At 33.3% G+C, this 20,830-nt stretch overlaps 2 protein-coding genes across 4 annotated transcripts; both read left to right on the top strand.

Annotated features, from left to right (window-relative positions):
* Positions 1 to 252: 252 nt before the first annotated feature.
* Positions 253 to 5,469, top strand: LOC105322248 (heat shock 70 kDa protein 12A). Its single transcript, XM_011420851.4, has 5 exons — positions 253 to 410; positions 610 to 905; positions 2,112 to 2,330; positions 3,876 to 4,032; positions 4,351 to 5,469. The coding sequence occupies exons 1-5, from the start codon at positions 395 to 397 to the stop codon at positions 5,430 to 5,432; spliced, it is 1,770 nt and encodes a 589-aa protein (XP_011419153.3). The 5' UTR covers positions 253 to 394; the 3' UTR covers positions 5,433 to 5,469.
* A 37-nt stretch (positions 5,470 to 5,506) lies between these two features.
* LOC105322249 (cadherin-99C) lies at positions 5,507 to 19,660 on the top strand. Of its 3 annotated transcripts, none has more exons than XM_066066031.1 (13): positions 5,607 to 7,674; positions 8,230 to 8,300; positions 8,427 to 8,719; positions 9,442 to 9,507; positions 10,352 to 10,459; positions 11,404 to 11,511; positions 11,641 to 11,754; positions 12,030 to 12,197; positions 12,448 to 12,565; positions 16,850 to 16,989; positions 17,076 to 17,264; positions 17,360 to 17,485; positions 18,444 to 19,660. In XM_066066031.1, exons 1-13 carry the CDS (start codon positions 7,652 to 7,654, stop codon positions 18,462 to 18,464), a joined length of 1,545 nt encoding a protein of 514 aa, XP_065922103.1. In that variant the 5' UTR covers positions 5,607 to 7,651; the 3' UTR covers positions 18,465 to 19,660. The 3 variants fall into 3 exon arrangements, with proteins under 3 accessions (XP_034314275.2, XP_065922103.1, XP_034314274.2); XM_034458383.2 differs by having other exon boundaries at positions 17,360 to 17,571; XM_034458384.2 differs by lacking the exons at positions 17,360 to 17,485; positions 18,444 to 19,660 and having other exon boundaries at positions 5,507 to 7,674; positions 17,099 to 17,258.
* Positions 19,661 to 20,830: the final 1,170 nt, after the last annotated feature.

The raw sequence follows: 20,830 nt of genomic DNA, 5'->3' as shown, positions 1-20,830 counted from the left end.
AGGGGCGGATACAAATTCTGTATCCGCCCCTGATAGCTTACAAAAAATTGGCAATTTTAAATATCAATTTATCGAGATACAGTTGGTAATGTTACAGCATTGATATCGAACAGCTCGCCTTTTTCAACATGCATTTTTGTCACTGATTTCGACGCGAATAAGAATAGCGAGTGCACTCATGCATATTAAATCAAAAATTAATTTGTTAAAATTCTGTCTGTTTGATGCTATGTATTCGTACTTTTAAAAAATGCCTGATTTTAACTTCCGATTAGCATGAAACGCGGGATAAGTGACGGGGCGAATGACACTTGACTTGTGTTCGTCATAGGGTAGTTATCAAAGGGCAGAGTTATCTGCTCATGTGAATCAGGAAACGTAAAATTTGTATAAGATGTCGAATTTTAATAGTGAGTATGCCATCTATGATCGTACACTATCAGTTAAATTATTCTTTATTTGTTAGCACGTACCAAGTGACCATGATTGCTAAACAACTGCAGATTTGTTTACAATGGGATTTATTTCTTTAAAAAGCTTACTTTCGCTTTGTAACGTTCGAATTTCCTCTATTTTCTTCAATGCTACATTTACATTTGTATTTTATAGGTACAATACGATCAAAGTGTAAAAAACTGTTTGTCGCTGCTATCGACTTTGGAACTACTTACTCTGGGTATGCATTCTCATCAACGAGCGATTGGTCCAAAGTTTTAACCAGCAACTGGACTGGTGGAAAAGTCGTCACTTTAAAAACTCCCACCGCTCTTCTCCTTGATGCGAATAAAGAGATCAAAGCATTTGGATATGAGGCAGAGGACCAGTACATAGAGCTTGCCCGAGAAGAAGAACATGAGGACTACTATTTCTTTCATCGCTTCAAAATGATACTTCATTCAGAAAAAGTAAGCATTGTTATGCTTGGAAATTTACACATATAAAGGTTTTATCTTACTGAAGTGAGATATAGTATTTTGGGGTACGTTACAATTACCCCTATTACATAATATTTGCATATCCATTGTTCTTTCCCACTGTAAGTCCTTACGGAGGAACTGCAATTATTTTTCTATAATCGCAATTGCTCTGTCTGTATACTATGACGTTATAAATGTGTGACGTCATATACTTTTCCATGACGTTAAAGATTTAAACCACTATACGATACATTTCTCCAACTCCATATAATTTATGTATTTAATTAAAACATGTCTTATAACATTTTAAAGAAATTACTATTAATATAACATATTATTGATTCTGTTAACAAATTTGTGTATATTAAAAAGATAGATTACTGTCTGAATGTTTATTTTTTATGGAATAGCTAAATGTCAAGGTCTAGGCTAATACAGGGTAATTGCGAGTGGTAAAATGCAAATATAAGTAATAAACAACGATTATTTAGTGAACATGGCATTATGAATAGCAACTGCTCTGCTGGCATATTTTATATGATGCGCTAGCGCACATCATGGAATATGCCAACAGAGCAATTGCTATTCATAACGCAATGTTCACTAAATAGCGTTGTTTATTTCTTAAAAAGATGGTGCTGTCAGAGCATCTGTTGCTGTATACAGTGTCTAAGACCCTTTACCCTCTTTTGAGAAGTGGACAGTCTATAATCTGTCAAACACTTTACCTACCCACTTCTGATAAAAGAATGGATTCCTATTGATATAAAACAAAAAATGTTTTTTTTTTAATTCAGAATTTTTTCATTCAGCTGTAATAATATGAAATTATTATTCTCGAACAATAGGCATATACATGTACATGTAGCATGGCCTTTTTTATGTACATGAACATTCATGTATTATGATATAAGATTTATAGCATTGTTTCTATTTTAAGATGACAAGAGTATATCAAAGTGAACCTTTTATTATTTGATGTTATGCCTAAATATTTTATATACTTTATTAACTTCCTCATAATGTCGGGTTCCATTAAGTACCGTATGTACGTAGTTTTCAAGTCTTTAAGTTATTTTTAGGTAAATCGAAAGCTAAACATTAAACAATAAATTGAAATCCTTCATTTCTGAAGAAATACATTGTATGTACATGTACATGTAAGTATTTATAAAATATGTTTATTGTTTATAGGCAATTAGTCGGAAAACAAAACTAAAAGATGCAACAGGAAAGGAAATGGAAGCTATTAAGGTGTTTGAACTCTCAATTAAATTTTTGGTTGGGGACCTCATGAAGAATTTGAAGAACAGCTACACTGATATAAAGCAATCTGATGTGGAGTTTGTTATCACTGTCCCAGCAATATGGGATGACAGATCGAAGCAGTTTATGAGAGAAGCGGCAAGGGAGGTAAGACTACTGCTCTGAGTAGATACATTGTATATTTAAGGAATGTAAGTCAGTGCAACAAATAATCATCATAGTATATAACCCTATGTAGGCTATATATTTTTCTGCAATGGCCATCCCCTCCATACCCACATGAAACAACAAAAAATGTTTTAATTGTAAGAAATATTGTAAGTACATAACAAGGTACATGTAAATGTCATATTCGCAAGCCAAGGATTTCTGATCCTCACGGCTCCCTCTGAACCTTAGGCAAATTGTGATTTTTTCGTCATGTGATCTCCTATCCTATTTTCAAATCAGCCAGATAATGAAAGATGCCGTATTTTAAAGCACCTGATGCAGTTACGACAGCTTTTAATCCCCAGTGTATTCAGTAAATAGGAATAGATGTACTGTGGAATGTTACATATAGATAGAAATCATTCAAAGGATGTAAGACTGGGGGAGGTAACTGTACATGTAAATCCTCAATCTTCCACTGCTTGCCTCTGTTGATACACAGTCAGGTGTACTTGTTATTGCACCATTGAATGATACATACATCATGAGGGCTCAAACAGAAAGACTATAAAAAAAATCAAAGAACTGATGGGAGTTGATTTTATGGATTGTTATCTGGTTTAAAATCAACGAAATGTAATTTTGAATGGCAAGTAGTTTTTTTTAGCTGTATTAGAATTACGTACATTTTTTTTCTAATATCGTTATGAGTTTTGGGGGTTTTCCGCCTAGAACTCCGATAAAATCCCATAGAAATAAAGTTGTGTAATATTTATAGTTAGAATTAATTTCATCGAACTACATGTATGTACCAGTGATCGGAATTATAATAATCATTGATATTTAAGGACACATGCAATATTGAACTCTTGTCTTGTTCAACCAAACACTTTGCTGTCTCTGTAAATTTCCGAGTCTTTCTGCTTGTCAGAGATTCACGGAGACAGCTGAGCGTCTGATTAAACGAAACTATAATGAACTCTGATGTAGGAATTATTCCTACGCCAGGGTTCAATAAAGTTTCGTATTCCAAATACATGTACATACAACTACAAAATTATCTGAATTGTTCGTACCATTTAAAATATGACTATTTTTAATTATCCTTGAAACTCAGTGCTTCTAAATACATTACATCGAATTTATCAGTTATTTTCAAATACGAAATCTTGTCACCGGTTATGATTAATCCTTAGGTCCAAACACTGTTTCTCTTCCGGTTTGACTGAGTAACTGTATATTAGAGTTGATTAAAATAAACTCCCAAAAAGCTTTAATGGTTTTGAGCTATTTGTGTTTGAGAAACTAGTGAATAAACAGTACAAGAACATTGTTGATTAAATCAGAGATGTTTTGCATTTTTTGATTGGTCGACTGGTTTCAGTAAACCCCAATCAAAATCCAGGGAATAAAATCCCGACTTTTGATATGCCATGGGTCTGTGAGGAGCGGTGCGGATCAGAAACCCTTGGCTAGCACAGATGGGTAAATGTTAGTCTACATGGTGTTTAACCTTTTATATTAATTTATTTTTTTAACAAGGCTGGAATAGACAAAGCTTCCCTGACAATAGCTTTGGAACCTGAGGCAGCCTCTATTCACTGCCAGTACTTGCCTGCTAAAGATCACGCCCTCTCACTTTCAAAATATCTTGGAGAGCTTGCTGTTGGAACTAAATACTTAGTTGCTGATTTAGGAGGTTTGTGCTGCCATCATTATTTTCAATTACTCTGGTAAATCAGGGATCTAGGCGATTTAATGCCTGTATCATCATGTTAATAGATTAATACTTGAACCATAATTACAAATGTACTACACTGTATACGTTCACTATTGAAAACTAGTGTTTACATTCTTGTACTTGCTTTGATACACGTAGCTAGATTGTTTTGAAAAAAAGAAGAAAATGAGCATCACAAAAAATTAGATTGTATTTCATGTAATTACTTTAACCCATGTTGATTGTACATGTATTACCATAAATACCTGATTGAATTATGGTTTATTTTTCTTACAGGTGGCACTGCAGATATAACAGTTCATCATAAAGTGGACGATGGGTCTTTGGAGGAAATGCGGGAAGCTAGTGGAGGACCATGGGGAGGAAAATCTGTTGATGATGCGTTTGAGATGTTCATCGAGGACATTATTGGAAAAGAATCAATGAAGCAACTAAGGACAACTTCATTCGATGATTATTTAGAATTGATGAGAAATTTTGAAATGAAGAAAAGGTCAGTCAAGCCTGGAAAGGAAGGAAATACTTTCCTCTCTGTTCCTTTAGGCCTTGTGCAAATTGTCAAGAGTGACAAATCCCGGAAATCACTTGAGAAAGCCATTGAAAATTCGCCTTATGCAGGAAAAGTCACTTTTGAGAATTGGAAATTAAAATGGAAAAACGAAAATTTTCTTCGTTTTTTCGAAGTCACTATAAGAAACATCAAAGCACATTTAAGAGAAATATTATATGACAGTGACATGACAGATGTGGAAACAATTTTGATGGTAGGCGGTTTCGCGGAATGTGAAGTTGTCCAAAATGCAATACGAGAGCATTTCAAAACGAAACGTCTCGTAGTCCCTGAAGATGCAGGTGTTTCTGTGCTGAAAGGGGCGGTCTTCTTCGGCCACGTTCCCGATGCAATATCAAGGCGAAAAGCCCGATACACATACGGTATTCAGAGCTGGCCCTCATTCAACCCTGCTAAACATCCAGAGAACAAAAAGGTGGAAGTGAATGGCAAATACAGATGCAAAGATGTTTTCTTCAAGTACGTCACTAAGGGACAAGTTCTGACTCTTGGATACGAAAAAGCACAAATATTTCAAGCCCTGAATCCAAAGGAAAAGAAGTTGGAGTGTGCAATATACATTTCGGACAGCAGAGATCCGGTATTTGTCGATGATCCAGGTTGCCGTCGTTTGGGTGTGTTGACCATTCCTCTTCCAGATCTGCCGGATGGCGCTGCTATAGAACTTGAAGAGAGCATGATTTTTGGAGAAACAGAACTTCGATTTCAAGCCAAAGACATTTTTTCAGGGAAGTCGTATGAAGTACAAATGGATCTTTTAGGCGACACTGTAGATGAAGATGAATAAGTTTTTGAATTAAATTTACAAGCATGTAGTATTCAAATCACAGTTTGCCATTTTTTGGAACATTGAGTGAACTGGTGAATAGTTTGTTATTTTCTACGTACAAAATATTTTTATATGCACTCTGACTGCTATAAGCATTGTAGGCCAGCGAGCGGTCGAGCAATGTGTGTGGGTAGAACAAAGATCTCAACTAACAAAGCCCGTCATAAAATATATAAAGTATAACAACTGCTCTATTTGTAAACCAAATTATTGGCATTCATGTCCAAGTTCAATGCATAGGTATAACCTTTAAAACCGTAGCTGTTCAAATCTTCATCATGTATGAAAATCTCTTTTCAAATGCACTCGTATAAAATACTTACTATATATTTGAGTAATAAGATAAACAATCAAATTCAAATCGACTGGAACGTCATTAAATATTTAAATGAGATACCTGCGCTTTTGATTGGTCGAAAATATCATTTGACATCTGCATCAAAAGAATTAAGCCGGTTTTTCAGTAAAACATCCCTTTGATATATGATAATCAAGATAAGAATATTCATTTCATTTCTGGGTGTTTAAGGAACAACATCTATCTAGACACTCAGATATATTTAAATGAGATACCTGCGCTTTTGATTGGTCGAAAATATCATTTGACATCTGCATCAAAAGAATTAAGCCGGTTTTTCAGTAAAATATCCCTTTGATATATAATAATCAAGATTAGAATATTCATTTCATTTCTGCATGTTTAAGGAACAACATCTATCTAGACACTCAGATATATTTAAATGAGATACCTGCGCTTTTGATTGGTCGAAAATATCATTTGGCATCTGCATCAAAAGAATTAAGCCGGTTTTTCAGTAAAATATCCCTTTGATATATAATAATCAAGATTAGAATATTCATTTCATTTCTGCATGTTTAAGGAACAACATCTATCTAGACACTCAGAGGGGCATGGTTTCGATTTTTATCAAAACTGGTACCGATCTTTCTGATTTTAATGTTTACAATGCTTCAGTAAGGCATTCCTAATAGTCAACCAAAAGTTTGTTTGAATTTGTAAAAGCGATGTATTTTAGGCGAAATCGTATACTAAGTGCGCTCTACTTCTTTGACTCAAAGAATAATAATGTGAGTTGTATTTTATCAAATAAAATTAAGTACACCAATATAAATACATGTACATAGTCGTGAACTTAATATGATATAATACGTTCAGAAAACTTTGCACAAACGGAGACTAACTAAAGGAAAATTTTGTATTGAAAGCTATTTGATAATTTACATCACATGCCCTTAACATTGATGCGTGAAAACAACGAGGTAAGGACGCTTTCTTGACAAGGAAATCAATTTAATAGTCTGGACTGAGTTTTTTAAAAAAATAGTTAAAAATCAAGTAATAATATTATATGTATAAGTTTATGTCTATTTCAAACGTCTAATTCAGAATTTGGTGACGCAGTACTTATATTTTCTTTCAAACTTCTATCTTGTCTTGGGATGTTTATAAGTATATTTAATTCCATTGTAATAATGAATCAAAAATCTGCTTTTTGGATATTTTGTTGTATAATGTTTTAACTCGATTAGCACTATCCAAGTTTTACATTGCTGTGATCTGGTCTTTGATTGAAAAACTATATTCGAGTAACTATATATACATGTATGAAGGGGAAAAAACCTGGTTTATACACCTACTTACAGTGTACCTGTAAACTTGTCAAGTGTATGTGCAAGGTAAATTACACATCCTTGCAATGCTTGACACAACAATCCTAGTCAGTGCATGTGTATTACTCTGACACGAAGCTCCAAAATGTGATATTATTGTAATGAAATGATACATCGAATATCCACTTTACTTCGTAACGGTTTTGTGTCTGAGTTTAACATTTATTTAATGAAAAGAAATATCATCAAATGAAAGTAGAATATATATGATAATGATAACGCCCTCTTTCTGTTTCTCGAAGCGTAGAAAACTCATGTACGCCAATTTTCATTCTTGTAGCTATGTCAACGATAATTTTATATCATCAATTAGTGAACGTTTTAATACAAAACCTATAATTCTATTCAGCATAACAGATAAACACTGCTTATAAATACGCAAAATGAAGTGTCATGGCCCAGGAAGTATATAAAAAACAAAACGCATTACTTGAAATGTGTCATGTGGGCTCATACATGTAGTCATTTGGATGTACAAGAAGTAAATGTTTTTAGGTCAAAGATTGAGGTAAGTACTAGTCATATGTACTTTACATATCAATACTTCATGTATTAAAAAAATCGGCTCTTTATATAAAGATTAAAATAGATTTGACATATTGCTGTTTTGTTGGGGTTTTTTTCAGCCATTTAAATGAATGCTTATTTTTGGTTTATATCCATTTTAAGAATACGTATTAGTATATACGCCAGTCCATTTGCTGTCTGTTTTTATTTCTTACTTTAGATTTTGCAGATTTTAAAAAACAATTTCAAAGTTTTATCATCTAATGATAAAGAATACAATGCACATACCTGTTTAATCTAAATTGTAATAAAATGAAACTAAGTTATGACAGTTACCACTAGTCGACTATTAATATATAATGTGCACGTATCAATGAATCTATAATTTAAAGTCATTTTGGATCAATATAATTCCGGATACATTCATGTATATATTTTCACAAATTCATTCATGTATATTTTATATTTAAAAAAAGTGAATTTCCGTATTTATATCTTAACTTTAATAGCAACTGCATGTCAGCTAATTCGTATCAAACAGAAATGATGCTTTTAGTTTCAGGATGTCAACACATTTCATTTCAATTATTTGGATATTTTACATTGATGAAATCATCGCACAAGAACGTAGGTGGCATTTTTATTCTTTTTATTTTACGGGATATGCTATAAACTTTGCACAAATATTTCAAGAAAAAACACCAAGAAATTGCTCTCTTTAATTATTCTCATCATTATTTTGATTTTACGTAGCATGTACCAGAAGCGCTGGCTTCTCGGACCCGAACATTGCTGGTGCAGTGTATGAATCCAGTGTATTAGAATTTGACCCGAAGTCCCCTCTCTACAGAACGGACACTACAATCGAAGGAATCAATGAAGGAACTGATGTTAACTCGGGAGTTAATCTAACTATCCTCCGAACACAGGCCACGCCAAGTTCAGTAAATTTAAATGATCTGATTGAACTGGTAACAGAGACTGTGTCTGGTTCACCCTATGGAAGGCGGACTTACATCCGATTAAAGAAAGAAATCGATAGAGACGTAAGATTAAAATATTTATCATATTGATACGATTAATTTTCTATGAATATTCTCTGTTCTTATCATTGGCTACGAGAGGGCATACTATTATACCTCAATATGACTTTTCTGTATAACGCGACATCTGATTGTTTCTAGACAATCACGTCCAAGGGCAATAAAACTTCATATTTCCCTGTCATCGTAATATTGTTCATCATATCTCACCCTTCGATTTTCATTCCAAATTCCTTAAGAAAAATCCCTAGGTTGAGCATACAATGTAATTAAATAATCCATTCTATTAAAAAATCGTTTTAAAATCTTTTTATATCAGAAAACTGACATAGAAGGAAACCTGTAAACATTAACTAAGTTATTGCTTAACTAGAATTGAAAAATTATTAGAACCCGATGTATTCTATATTATCACTCGTTGTTCGGTTAATAAACAATATACATGTATTGCATGAATGTTCGGGAAATATGAAGATTTATCCCCCATGCAAAATCATATTTCCCGGGGGCAACACCCAAGGGAAATATGATTTTCCATGGGTGGATAAATCTTCATATTTCCCTGACAATCATGCAATAAATGTGTAATATCTGTCAGTGAGTCGGTTGAGGGGTTGAGAATGTTGGCTGACACCCCCCTTCCCACATCCATTATTTAGTTTATGGATTTTGATATATTGTTTGATTATTTTTTATTCATGTAAAATAAGGCATTTTGTTTCTAGGGAACTTCCTTCACTGCTGTTGATGACCTGGACACAGTTGAATTTGAAATATCATGTGTGTCCCTGGTGAGTACTTTTGTAGCTTTGAACTTTTTTAAATTGGTGTGAGGCAACGCACTTTGAAAAAATTAAATTTGAGACCAATTCAACGTACTTTGAAAAAATTTTCGAAGTGCGATAAATTTGGGACCAAGTTAACGCACTTTGAAAAATTTTTTCAAAGTGCGTTATGAAGGTACATCAACATTTACGCACTTTGAAAAAAAATATATAAATCACAATTCTGGAATTGAATTTCTAATTTGTTGAAAATATGATGACTTGTTAACATTAGTGAATCTCATTTACCGTCTTTGAAAACGGGGGTGGGGTGAGGATTAACCTGGTCAATCACCAGTACATTATTTAATTTATTACAAGTTAACTTAGAATGAATTAATTTTTTAAAAAATATATCCCATTGAGCTAAACAATATCAATTATTTCGACCAAACCCTGAACAATTTCTTTCAAAGAGCGTTAATATCAACGAACTTTGAAAAAAATATTTTTTTTTTCAAAGTGCGTTGACTTGGTCCCAAAATTAGCGCACTTTGAAAACATTTTTCAAAGTGCGTTGTAACATTGGTACCTTAATATTAAAATAAATTCAATTTTTCTTTTGTTCTTTACAAATACATTTCGGAAGAAAAAATTGGATTAGATACAAAATTGATTATTTATGCACATAAAAGAATGTGTTGAAACTTCATGAGCCTACAACTATCTAGGGTGAAAGAGTTTAATTGTTTAGTAATCAGGGGTTGAATGACTTGGACCAAATAGGAATTACATGTATATTCTATAAAATTGTCGCATTTACAATTGCGGGATGGGAACAGTTTTATTTTGCACATTCATTGAATTACAGAAAAGTCCCACGAAAACCAAGTATTTCATTGTGCAACTGGAGATTCGAGACATCAACGATAATCCGCCCATCTTTGTTAATGCTCCGTACACAGCTTCAGTTGATGAGGTCAGTCATAATTAGAAATGTACAAGCAATTCATACTAAATTCAAATATGCCATCAATAATGTGGTTGAAAATAAAACAAATCAAAGTACTGAAGTACTGGCAGAGGTTGATTTTATCGATTATTATTTATTTTAAAATCAACGATACGCTATTTTGCATGACAAGTAGTTCCTAGTCTGTATTTGAATTACGCACAATTTTATAATCTGAATTTGAGAAAATCCCATATTAATCATATATGTTGTGTAATATTTAAAGATATGATTAATTCCATTAAACTATGTGTCAATGATCGAAATATTTATAAATTTAAATTGTATGGATCCAAGCAATACTGAACTCTAGTCTCGTTCCACCAGACGCTCGGCTGTCTCCGTTAATCTCCGACAAGCGAGAGAGGCTCTGTTTGCATTCTCTAGCACGACCTCTTGTGTATGTCGGAGATTTACGGAGACAACCAAGTGTCTGGTTGAACGAGACTACAATGAATATATACGGCTACAAAAATTATAAATTGTTCGTACTGTTTAAAATCTGAATATTTTCAAGGTATTTATAAACAAGTCTCCTTGAAAAACAATGCTTCAGCTTACGTTATATCGATTTATCGATTATTTTCAAGAACTGAGTCTTGTCAGCGGTGATGATTTGTGCATAGGTCCAAACACTGTTTCACGTCCGGTTTGCCAGGGTAACTACATATGAGAGTTCATTAAAATCAACTCCCAAAGAGTAACTGCATATGAGAGTTCATTTAAAATCAACTCCCAAAAATAAACGTGGAAAGGATATAGATTAAGACACGCTTTGAATGGAATATAAAACGTTCAAAATTATCATTCGTTTTAGAATTTGCTTTTGTGTGTCCTCTAATTTAAGATTGTGAGGTTCTGATTTATGGGTATGCCTTTTAATGGTCGTTCACAAACTGTCATGATTATAGTCAGCTCCCGTTGGGACCACAGTGTATTCTGGGATATCAGCAACAGATCTGGATGCTGGACCAAACAAAGAGATAGAATTTGCCATAGTTCCTGGAGATGGCAGTATTGTAAGTAATCATACTTTTTCACAATGTAGGATTTCAACAAACTTCAATAATTTTATGTGTCATGGTATTTATTGGGAATGTATTTTTGTTTTTATCATTTGCTTTTTCTTTCTTTATTTTTTTTTTTAGAATGATGGTTCCACCAGATTTCTACTCCCCATAACATCTCGAGGAGAAATCGTTGTCAGACAACCATTAGATTTTGAATCTGTTCAGTCATATACTCTCAGCATATCTGCAACTGTAAGTATAATCATTTAGTTTATGCTAAGATGTTTAAAATCAGTGGTGTAACCTGTCAATGTATGAAAATTAAGCACATATAAATCAATTGATTATAACTGAAGCAACGTATGAAGAACACGTTGATTCACTTTCATTTTTATTAATGTTAACTAAATTAATAAAAGAAACAGCTTGTTTTGAAAAGCTTCTTTATGTAAGCTTTTTTGAATTATGAACACAGAAAGTTAAATATAATTTTGTTTTTCCAAACATTGTGTTAAAAATCACCGTAGGACAAAGCCAGTAATCCTGCCGACAGAAGACAAGCTACCACCACCATAACAATCAGTGTCAATGATGTTGATGATCTGGGACCCAAGTTTGTGTACACCGGGTGTGTTGAGGTGGACAATGTCTGTTTCAACCCAATTTATTCAACTAGTGTGACATCTGGGTCAACTGTGAGTTCATTCAATAACAACTTCTTTGACCACTATTAAAGGAATTGATATTTTTCTTTTTGGTAAATTAAAATATTACGTAAATCATTAACCATAATCATATCTAAACTTTTTTTTAAAAATAAGGATAGAAATTTTATGTATTGAATGTACAATAGAACTAAACAGGATATACTAATCGGCAAGTTTTGTTTCTAGGCAAAGATTATTGTTTATGATCAATAAAAACTATGATGTTTCCATTTTTTAGGGTGGTGTACTAGTATTTAATCCTGTACCAGCAAATTCTAGTATTCCAAATGTTGTGAACATTGTGGCAGAGGACAGGGATACTCTCAATGCACCTATCAACTTTGCTATACAACAAAGTAAGTACTTTAAAAAAAGGGTAAATTTTCAAACGTGTTCTCTTAGACTCAATAGAGTAAATACATGAATATTGTCTAAATAAATGAATGAAATTTTTTACTATTTTCATTTCTACAGAATGTGTAAGAAATAAAATTCAAAAGTCTAAAACAAGCGCAAGAGGCACTGTATATGCAGCTCTATGATCTAATCACAAATTACCCTGTATATATTCATTTCTGCTGCCAAGCGCAGTCAAGAGATTTTTTTGCATTCCATACAAAGTGTCAAAATATTTTATTTAGAAAGAAATTCATGTTCTTGAAAATATAGACTTACTTTTCATAAAAGCGCCCTAGAATTGCTTTTTTATGCACTATTAATTTTCTGATGATTGAATTTAATAGCTATTTTATTGAAGTACATGTATATACATGTATCAATACATCGCAAATTTCTGCGACAATAATACTTCTGGTAGCATATTCTGTATCACTGACAAGAGACCTATAGGCCACATCGCTCACCTGAGCAACAATAGGCATGATCAAATCTGCTGAATGAAGTCATAATACAAATATCTTGACAATGTACATGTAGTATAATACATTTTGATCCTGTATGAATAAAAATTCTGTTTCCTTTAGGATATTCTTATGTTAAATCAAGTCCCTTTTTTAACAAAAGGATTTTATAGTCATATCACATGTTGAGCATTGCAGTTCTTAAAGCTGCTTGATCGATCCGATATTATATCAGATTTTGTGTACGCTTTAAAACGATGGCCATGCTAATTAAGTATATAACGAAAGACATTGCAGTAGTTTCTACGGTCAACCAAGCCATATTTTAATGAAAAAATGATGTACTAAATTTTTTACCAAACAAACGACATAAAAAGGGTATCGCATTATTTCGCCTCATATGAAAATTCGCCCCCTGACATCAAGGCGGGGTAGATTGTATTACGACTTTAATATCGCTTTTAATATAGTCTAAATATGACTAATGTTCTAGCAAATCAAAAATAAACCAGTTTATATTTTTCACAACGATTTCTGAAGTTTTATTTTCGTTTACAATCGATGCCTAATAAACCCAAACTTTCGGGGGAAGAAATCAAACGGCTCCCTTTCATGAACATTCCCCCATGATGCAATTTTGTTTGTTTTTTTAGCTCACCTGAACTGAAAGCTCAAGTGAGCTTTTCTGATCACATTTTGTCTGTCGTCCGTCTGTCCGTAAACTTTTCACATTTTCAACATCTTCTCAACAACTACTGGGCCAATTTCAACCAAACTTAGCACAAATCATCCTTAAGCAAAGGGGATTCAAAGTTGTGAAAATTAAGGGTCACACTCTTTTTCAAGGGGAGATAATTAGAAATGAATGAACATTTTTTTAGACATTTTCAAAAATCTTCTTCTCAAGAACCTTTAAGCCAGGAAAGCTGAATCTTGTGTGGAAGTATCCTCAGGTAGTGCAGATTCAAAGTTGTGAAAATCATGACCCCCGGGGGTAGGGTTGGGCCACAATGGGGGGGTCGAAGTTTTACATAGGAATATATAGAGTAAATATTTAAATATCTTCTCAAAGACTAATCAGCCAGGTAAGCTGAAACTTGTGTGGAAGCATCCTCAGTTAGTGTAGATTCAAAAGTGTGAAAATCATGACCCCCGGGAGTAGGGTGGGGCCACAATGGGGGGTCGAAGTTTTACATAGGAATAGATAGAGTAAATCTTTAAAAATCTTCTTCTCAGGAACTAATCAGCCAGGAAAGCTGAAACTTCTGTGGAAGTATCCTCAGGTAGTGTTGATTCAAAGTTGTGAAAATCATGATCCCTGGGGATAGGGTGGGGCCATATTGGGGGGTGTTAAAGTTTTTACATAGGAATATATAGAGTAAATCTTTAAAAAATCTTTTTCTCAGAAAGTAATCAGCCAGGGAAGCTGAAACTTGTTTGGAAGCATCCTCAGGAAGTGTAGATTCAAAGTTGTGAAAATAATGACACCCCGTACTAGGGTTGTGCCACAATGTAGGGGGGGGGGGTAGTTTGTATTATGACTTCATTAAGCTGATTTTATCATACCTATTGTTCCTCAGGTGAGCGATGTGGCCCATGGGTTCTTGTTTGTTTGTTTTTGTATGCCCGTAAAGAAATTATCTTTATTTACTTTGAATATTTATAAATTCTTGAGATAATTGGTTTGTATGGAAAATTATCTGATAGTATAATAACAAAAAATCAGACCATGCAGCTTTAAAAGATCCTAAACAATTTTTTATTTACGGGATATAAACCTACATCAAACTCTGAACCCCTTGTGGGGCTCAAGAATCATCCAGGGGCCAAAGTCGAAACAATTGTAAAGAATCAGCAATATGTCAGTGCTTGCATATAAGTAAAACCATTTATTACATTGTAAAACATTTCATTTTCTTTTAAATGAATAAAGTGTTTTCCCATTGTGGCCCTACCCTACTCCTCAAGATTTTAATTTTTAAAATTTGAATTATCTGAGGTTACTTTAGCTAAAGTTAGAGCTTTTTTTAGAAGAAGATTTTTATAGATTTTTCTCTATATATTCCTTTGTGAAAACTTGAACCCCTACCCCCAGGGGTCATGATTTAAACAAACTTGAATCTACCCTACCTGAGGATGCTTCCACACAAGTTTCAGCTTTAATGGCCTATCAATTTCTGAGATGATTTTTAAAAAATATTTTTAAAATATTTTTCTCAATATATTTCTATGTAAACATTCGACCACCCCCCCCCCCCATTATGGCAACACCTTACCCCCGCGGATCATGATTTAAACAAACTTTAATTTTACCCTTCCTGGGGATGCTTCCACACAAGTTTCAGCTTTTCTGGCCATTCGGTTTTTAGGAAGAAGATTTTTAAAGACCTTTCTCTTTATATTCCTCTTTTAAATTTGTACACCTCATTTTGACCTCACCCTACCCCCAGGGGTCATGATTTTCACAACTTTTAATCTACACTACCTAAGGATACTTAAAAACAAGTTTCAGCTTTACTGGCTGATTAGTTTTTAAGAAGAAGATTTTTAAAGATTTACTCTATATATTCCTTTGCAAAAATTCGACCCCCATCATGGCCCAACCCCCCCCCCCCCCCCCCCCCCCCCCGCAGGGGGTCATGATTTCACAACGTTGAATCTACACTACCTGAGAATGCTTTCACAAAAGTTTCAGCTTTCCTGGGTGACTGCTTTCTAAGAAGATTTTTAAAGCTTTACTCTATATTCCTGTGTAAAAAGTCGACCCCCATGGTGGTCCCACCCTACTCCCGGGGATCATGGTTTGAACAAACTTGAATCGATCCTACCTTCCACATAAGTTTCAGCTTTCCTGACTGATGGGTTTCTTGGGAAAGATTTTTAAAGATTTACTCTATATATCCCTTTGTAAAAATTTGCTCCTCATTGTGGCCCTACCCTACCCCCGGAGGTCATTATTTTCACAGCTTTGAATCTACATTACCCGAGAATGCTTCCACACAAGTGTAAGCTTTCCTGGACAATCGGTTCTTGAGAAGATTTTTGAAAATTTCTCAAAAATTTTCAATATTTCATAATTATCTCCCCTTGAAAAAGGCGTGTTCATTAATTTTCACAATTTTGACTCCCCTTTGCGAGTGCTTTGTGCCAAGTATGGTTGAAATGGGCTTAGTGGTTCAAGAGAAGATGTTGAGAATGTGAAAAGTTTACGAATAGACAGACAGACGACAGACAAAATGTGATCAAAAAAGCTCACTTAAGCTTTCAGTTCATATGATCTAAAAACGTTTGTGGTTTAATGCACTGGTTAGCGCACTGTCGTAAATTGATTTAAATTCTGTTGATAAAAGAAGGGCACTAGACTAACACATAAGTCAATTTATTCTTAAAGAATTTCTTAATTTTAAATTGTTCATACCAACATTTCATCTTATATTAAAGCCTATTACTGCTATCTGATTTATTCTCAAATATTTCTATTATTTATTTTTGGCGCACACATTTTTTTTTCCATTTTCTGATTTAGATAATAAAAATAAATACATAATCCGTTGTTACTTTATAGAGCTTGAAAATATTAAAACCAAAATTTATCAATTGGAAATCTATCATATACATGTAATGTATTCTTAAGTATTACTTTACCACAGTTTTTATTGAGCGTTTTTTTTTTTCATTATCAGCTGAGTACTGAAAAGAACAACTATCAATTTTCCCCATATCTATGTATTACAGTCATGTAAATAGTTTACCTACATAAGGTTTTTACTTCTGAATCAGCTCTACCAACTGGCTACCAGAATAGGTTCCAGGTTACCACTCAACAGGTGTCAGGTTCAGCTAACCAGTACCAAGCTATTGTAACCCAGACCAGTCCCTTTAACCGATCTCAGGTTTCCGAGTTGGAACTCTTCATTGAGGTCAGTTGTTTTCCATTAATTCGATGATGTTTTTGAGTGCGTAGAAGATATTTATAAATCATGTCTCCATCTAAATTCAACTATAGGCTAGAGAAATCTTAACCAACAGATATTCCAATAGGGCAACCATTAAGATGACTATTGCTGCTGTCAATAACGACAGCGATGGCAACTCTTGTGATATAAACAGAAACTCACCCAAGTTTCCAGTACCAATGTATATTGTCAACATTAGGGAGGGAAATTATACAAAAGTGCACCAACTCCTGTTAGAGGTAAATACTATAGGCCTATATTTCATATGTACAGTTTACAAATGTGACTTTTCATGGTTTTCAATAACAACACAGCTTATAATACTGTTCAATAGGTTTCAGCAACTGACGGGGATGAAAATCAAGTTAGTGGAATTTTGTTCGACATACAGGGTGTATCCAATAATGGAGCGGGGAAATTCTCTTTGAAATCCAATGGGCAAACGGGAAAGATCTCGATTGTATGTACCGGGAATATTGTCGGTGGTTACCATTACCTCATCATGCTCCGTGCTTTTGACCGAGATATGACAGACTCCAGTAGAAGGCAAGTACATATTCTGAGAAAACTGGTATAAATGTATTTTAGTAAAAAATTCTGTTACTTACAAAAGAATGTCTCATGATATAAGCATGGTGATGTCAGACTCAAATTCCCATAAGAGCTGATTTGGCTGTTTCTTTAAGCTTACGTACTAAGTACATTAACAGTAATTTACTGAATTTTTCTTACTTTTTACATTCAATTTATTAATTTGATAAAAAAAAAAAGATAAAACATAAATAATAAGATAAAACAAAAAATATAAACATTAAAATGTTTTTTCAAGATAGCAATCATTGCAGAAAAAAACGAGGGTTACTGTGGTTTCATTAATTTTCAAGGGCATCAAATTTCGTGGATAAAGTGAATATCACAGTTTCAAGGATACGTAAATTCGTGGCCAATGACCCTATCAATACAAAATATTTATAAAAATTGCACTTCAATGAACATTTAATTTCGTGGATCAACTAAACAACGAAATCCACGAAAATTGGTATTCAACGAATATTGATGAAACCACAGTATGCATTTTTTCTGCACTTTTGTATTTTATTCTTTTAGTAACTTGAAACGGTTTGCACTCTTTAATTTGAAATAAATTAATAATAGTAAAAAGATGATTTCAGAGTAGATAAAAGTTCATTCTCATTTAGAATTTTGTTTTTTACATGTACTGTCTACATTTCATTTTATATTTATATATTTTGTATCCAACAAATGATATGCCATTATTAAAAATCTCGTAGAGAAATGAATATAGCCGACGACAAGAGGTATTCATGAACACGAAAGTTATGACAAACTTAATCTTATTACTGATTACAGTATTTGAGCTTAAATGTACGTACATATGATGTTACCTTGAATTTCAGAAGTACTTCCGTTCCTGTTGAGGTCAGAGTTGTATCCCTTGGAAAGAATCGTTAAAGGCACAGGAATATTGACATAGATTTTGAAAGCTTGAGTTGGAAAAAATCTGTACAGTGAAAGGATTGTATGTGAAGAAAAAATCTGTACAGTGATAGGATTGTGTGTGGAGAAAAAAAATGTACAGTGATAGGATTGTATGTGGAGGAAAAAAATTATCCGATGTCGGTAGAGATATTGAAAGGGGAGGTAAAAATGGTTTGATGGTTGTGAACAATTTTAAGACATACTGACCATCACAGGAAGAAGAGTCCTGTATAAAAATGTAGTAAAATATTCAAATTTCCAATATTCACTTTTTATACTTTTGAATCATTAAATTTCGTGGGGGCCAATTTTCGTGGATTGCTTAAATTTTACATGTTCGTGGGGACGTAATTTCGTGTATTCTCTTATATCTACAAAAGGAAACATGCCTTATTACTTTATTTTATTAATTCATGGATGATGTTAATTCGTGGATAATTAAGGGGTACCCATGAATTCCACGAAAATTAAGCCACCACGAATTCTAATGATTCCACAGTAGCCAAAATATATAATAAATTCCTCACCAAATATTAGCCAATAGCTTTAAAAAAATCATATATCTTAACTTAATGTAGAACTGATGGGATTATTTGTTGCCCACCCAGCCTCCTTATAACAGTAATTTAGCATTGATAAAGACGCAGGTCACTTATAAAAGTTGGTTCACCTTGTCTACCATTAATAGTGCTCTTGTCATTTTAATTTATCAAAAAGTATAATTATTTGAATTAAAGTGATATAGTGCATTTAAAAAGATTCCACTTTTTAAATACTTGACTATATCATTTTATTAGCTATGATTTCTTATCACTTTCTGAAAAATGTTTAGCTACATTGTAATATCTAGAAGCTTTTCAATAAAGTTACGCATTTTTAATGTTCTAAAAAAAGTACAATGTACCACATCTGTTATGATTCAATCCTTCAAACAACACGTTTGGTTGAAACATAGCTATATGTACATGAGCATTAATTGAAAGTCAAAAACAAATTAATTAATTTGGTATACCATTAGTCGGTCATTGCCTTTTATGACATTAGTCATTAATTTTTTTTTTCTTGACCATAAACTGTATTGTTTATAAATTTGTATTTTTTTTTTGTGAATATTAGTAAATGATGTTTCATTACATTTATGTGTTGAAATCCTTATTGTAGCTTTCAATTTGATTTCACAATTGCATGTATTCTCATTACGTATATATTTTTATATGAGGGGGTTTACAATAAGTTTTCCCACTGGTTTTTTAAATCTCGTGGAAGTTATTTTCATATGCAAACCGTTTCGGACTTTGAATTCTTTAAGGAACTGTTTTAACTCTGAGATTAATTAGCATACCGGAAATTTGTATTTTGGGGTGTGTTTTTGGAGTTTTTTGGTTACAATTACTTAGAGGTCCGATGGGCTTGCTGCACAGGTCTGTATCTCACGGTCTGAAAACTCGGATTGAGGACCTGGGAGCTGAGTCCTTTACGTTTTGAAAAGTTGCAATTTAAAGCGCACGGACGCTTTCGCTACTTTTGGACTGATTAATCTTACTTCAACACAAGAACTCAAACCAATGTAATGTGTATACGAGTTATGGGGTGTGCGGCTATCTTGTACATTTGAGAATACAAGTGTAAACATTTATTGAACTGGCTTGTTTCTTCTGAAAACTGGCCAAAGCTGTTGTCTAAAGATGAAAAAACCAACAAATATGAGGTTTTGTTGTGTAAGCAAATATTATTATGCATACAATAACAGAACAATGCTTTTTAAATCACATCTGTAGAACTGCGCAGCTGCAGACTTATTTTGAAGATTTAAAAATATGAAAAAAGTGTCAGAGGGGTTCATTGGTGTCCTCTCTTTAACCATTTGTTGAGAAAAAGGTTGAATTTTGCACAATAATGCAGAAACTTTGCCTCCAAATAGTGTACCCTATTTTTATCAGTCGATAATGGGATCTATTTTTAGAACAAGAAAATTACAGGCTATACTTAGAACTCCCGTGTCTATGGAGGCACATTGACGTTATATTTTCATCGAAAAAAAAAGATCAATTCAAAACAATCTGTGTTGTCTCTATCCCGGTTTCAATTGTTTTGTTTTAGTTTTATAAAATATATAGTTTTATTAAATTCTTTTTAGATGTAGGATAGGAATCCGAAGTAATTGCCATAAAAAATATACATATATTTTTCAATGAAAAAATTACTTCAATGTACCTCCATAGACAGAGACAAAAAAATCTCGTTGAAATTGAGAGTTTTTGAGGCCCATTTTGAGAATAGGATACCCTTTTTGAGACAAAGTTAC

This window comes from Magallana gigas, chromosome 7 (genome assembly GCF_963853765.1).
Source record: "Magallana gigas chromosome 7, xbMagGiga1.1, whole genome shotgun sequence".
Lineage (NCBI taxonomy): Eukaryota > Metazoa > Mollusca > Bivalvia > Ostreida > Ostreidae > Magallana > Magallana gigas.
This window is presented reverse-complemented; position numbering and strand designations above follow the sequence as displayed.